The sequence below is a fragment of the Pipistrellus hanaki genome (assembly GCF_964339955.1).
Source record: "Pipistrellus hanaki genome assembly, chromosome: 1".
In the NCBI taxonomy this organism is placed as follows: domain Eukaryota; kingdom Metazoa; phylum Chordata; class Mammalia; order Chiroptera; family Vespertilionidae; genus Pipistrellus; species Pipistrellus hanaki.
The window spans coordinates 110,536,530-110,538,290 of record NC_140503.1 but is presented as its reverse complement, the minus strand read 5'-3'; the positions used below and the strand labels follow the sequence as shown (position 1 = coordinate 110,538,290).

Sequence of the window (1,761 nt, the reverse complement as noted above, 5' to 3'; positions counted from 1 at the left end):
GTCCAGTTTGTGAGACAATGTAAGGCTTGTCTGGGAAACTTTTTTCAGTGATACCTAATTGTCTCAAGGCTGATAATTGAAGGTGAGAGGTAATTCAAAAACAATGTGTAGAAATTATAAGGAAAACATAAGCAACAAGATTGAGAATAAATTTTTTAAGTTTCAAAGGCATTGTAGTTGAAATATCTCTAAAGCATATCCTAATTTTCATCCCTACCATTTGTTTCCTATAAACAATAAAGATTTTTTTTCTCTGAATATCTTGAATTTTCTCTAGCCAAGTTTTATTCAAGATCATAATAGCATAATTATGACTTCACTACCAACAACTTTCTAAATATTTCCCCAGACTCTCCCAAGTTAAAAGTTTGTATTAAAATTTCAATAGCTTTCTCTATAAATCACATGCAAATTGTCTCATTCTCACTTAAAAGGAAAATATCACTTGCCATTAAAACTTTCTGGTGTTAATATAAATATTATTTTTCTAGTCATCTGAATTCTAAAAATTGGATAAACTTTTAAAAAATATTAAAAAGACAGTGTTTTTTTTTCCCCAGTAAATTTTAATGATAAGCTGACGTCAGGCAGACCAGCATGGCCAGAGGGGGGGGGCTGTCCCAGTCCTCAGGAGTGCAGAGCGCGCCACTTGTCCAGCGGGCCGCGACTGGGGACGTACTTGACTCCACAGCCATCAGGGATGAGGCGCTTCCTGGCCACTTTGTCTTCAAATTCATCTGCGTTAAACTTGGTGAAGCCCCACTTCTTGGAGATGTGGATCTTCTGGCGGCCCGGGAACTTGAACTTGGCCCTGCGCAGGGCTTCCACCACGTGCTCCTTGTTGTGCGCCTTGGTGCGGATGGACATGATGACCTGGCCGATGTGCACGCGGGCCACCGTGCCCTGGGGCTTCCCGAAGGCGCCCCGCATGCCCGTCTGCAGCCGGTCGGCGCCGGCACAGGACAGCATCTTGTTGATGCGGATGACGTGGAAGGGGTGCAGCCGCACGCGGATGTGAAAGCCGTCCTTCCCGCAGCTTTTCACCATGTACTTGTTGGCGCAGATGCGCGCGGCCTCCAGGGCTTCGGAGGAGAGCTGCTCGTACTCATCGGACACCATGTGGCCGCAGAGCGGGAACTCGTCCACCTTCGCCTTCTTGCGCCCCAGGTCGAAGATGCGGATCTTGGCATCCGGGACCCCGCGGCAGAAGCGGGACTTGGGGTACGGCTTGTTCTTGCAGTACCGGTAGCAGCGAGCGGGTCGGCGGCCCATGGCGGATCCACAACCGTTGCAGCCCAGAGAGGCCCCGCCCCACGCATGCGACGTAGGCGGACGCCCATCTGCCCCACGGACCATAGAGTTCCTGGAGGACCGGAAGGCCCTTTTTTAGGTCTTCCCGCCATAATGGCGGCAGCGCCCCTTCCCGCTGGTGGCCGCGCCTGGAGCCCACCGCGAGGCGCTGAGGCCATGTCTTTCTTGCTGTCCACTCTGGGGTGTAGAACATTTGCCCTGGGCTTTGTCATAGTAGGAAAGACACATTTTCCTAGAGATTAAATAAGAAAGCTCTCTCCAGCTGGTCAATATTCTCTATCAAAGTAATATGTTTTCCAGAGCTCGTGTCTCCCATCAGCGTTTGTATAATCAATGGCCGTCTGAGCAGCTGTGTGGTCACCTGCCCTGGGGAAAGTGGTTTCTGGGCGTGCGCTCGCTCTCCGGTGAGGCTCGGGAAGAGCTGAGAGAGTGGGGGCAGGGACAGGGACA

General features: G+C 50.4%; 1 protein-coding gene across 1 annotated transcript; it reads right to left on the bottom strand.

Annotated features, from left to right (window-relative positions):
- Nucleotides 1-627: 627 nt before the first annotated feature.
- On the bottom strand, nucleotides 628-1,272 carry RPL10L (ribosomal protein L10 like; the record flags this gene model as incomplete). The annotated part of the gene is made up of 1 exon (XM_084861104.1): nucleotides 628-1,272. The coding sequence occupies one exon, from the start codon at nucleotides 1,270-1,272 to the stop codon at nucleotides 628-630; it is 645 nt and encodes a 214-aa protein (XP_084717230.1).
- Nucleotides 1,273-1,761: the final 489 nt, after the last annotated feature.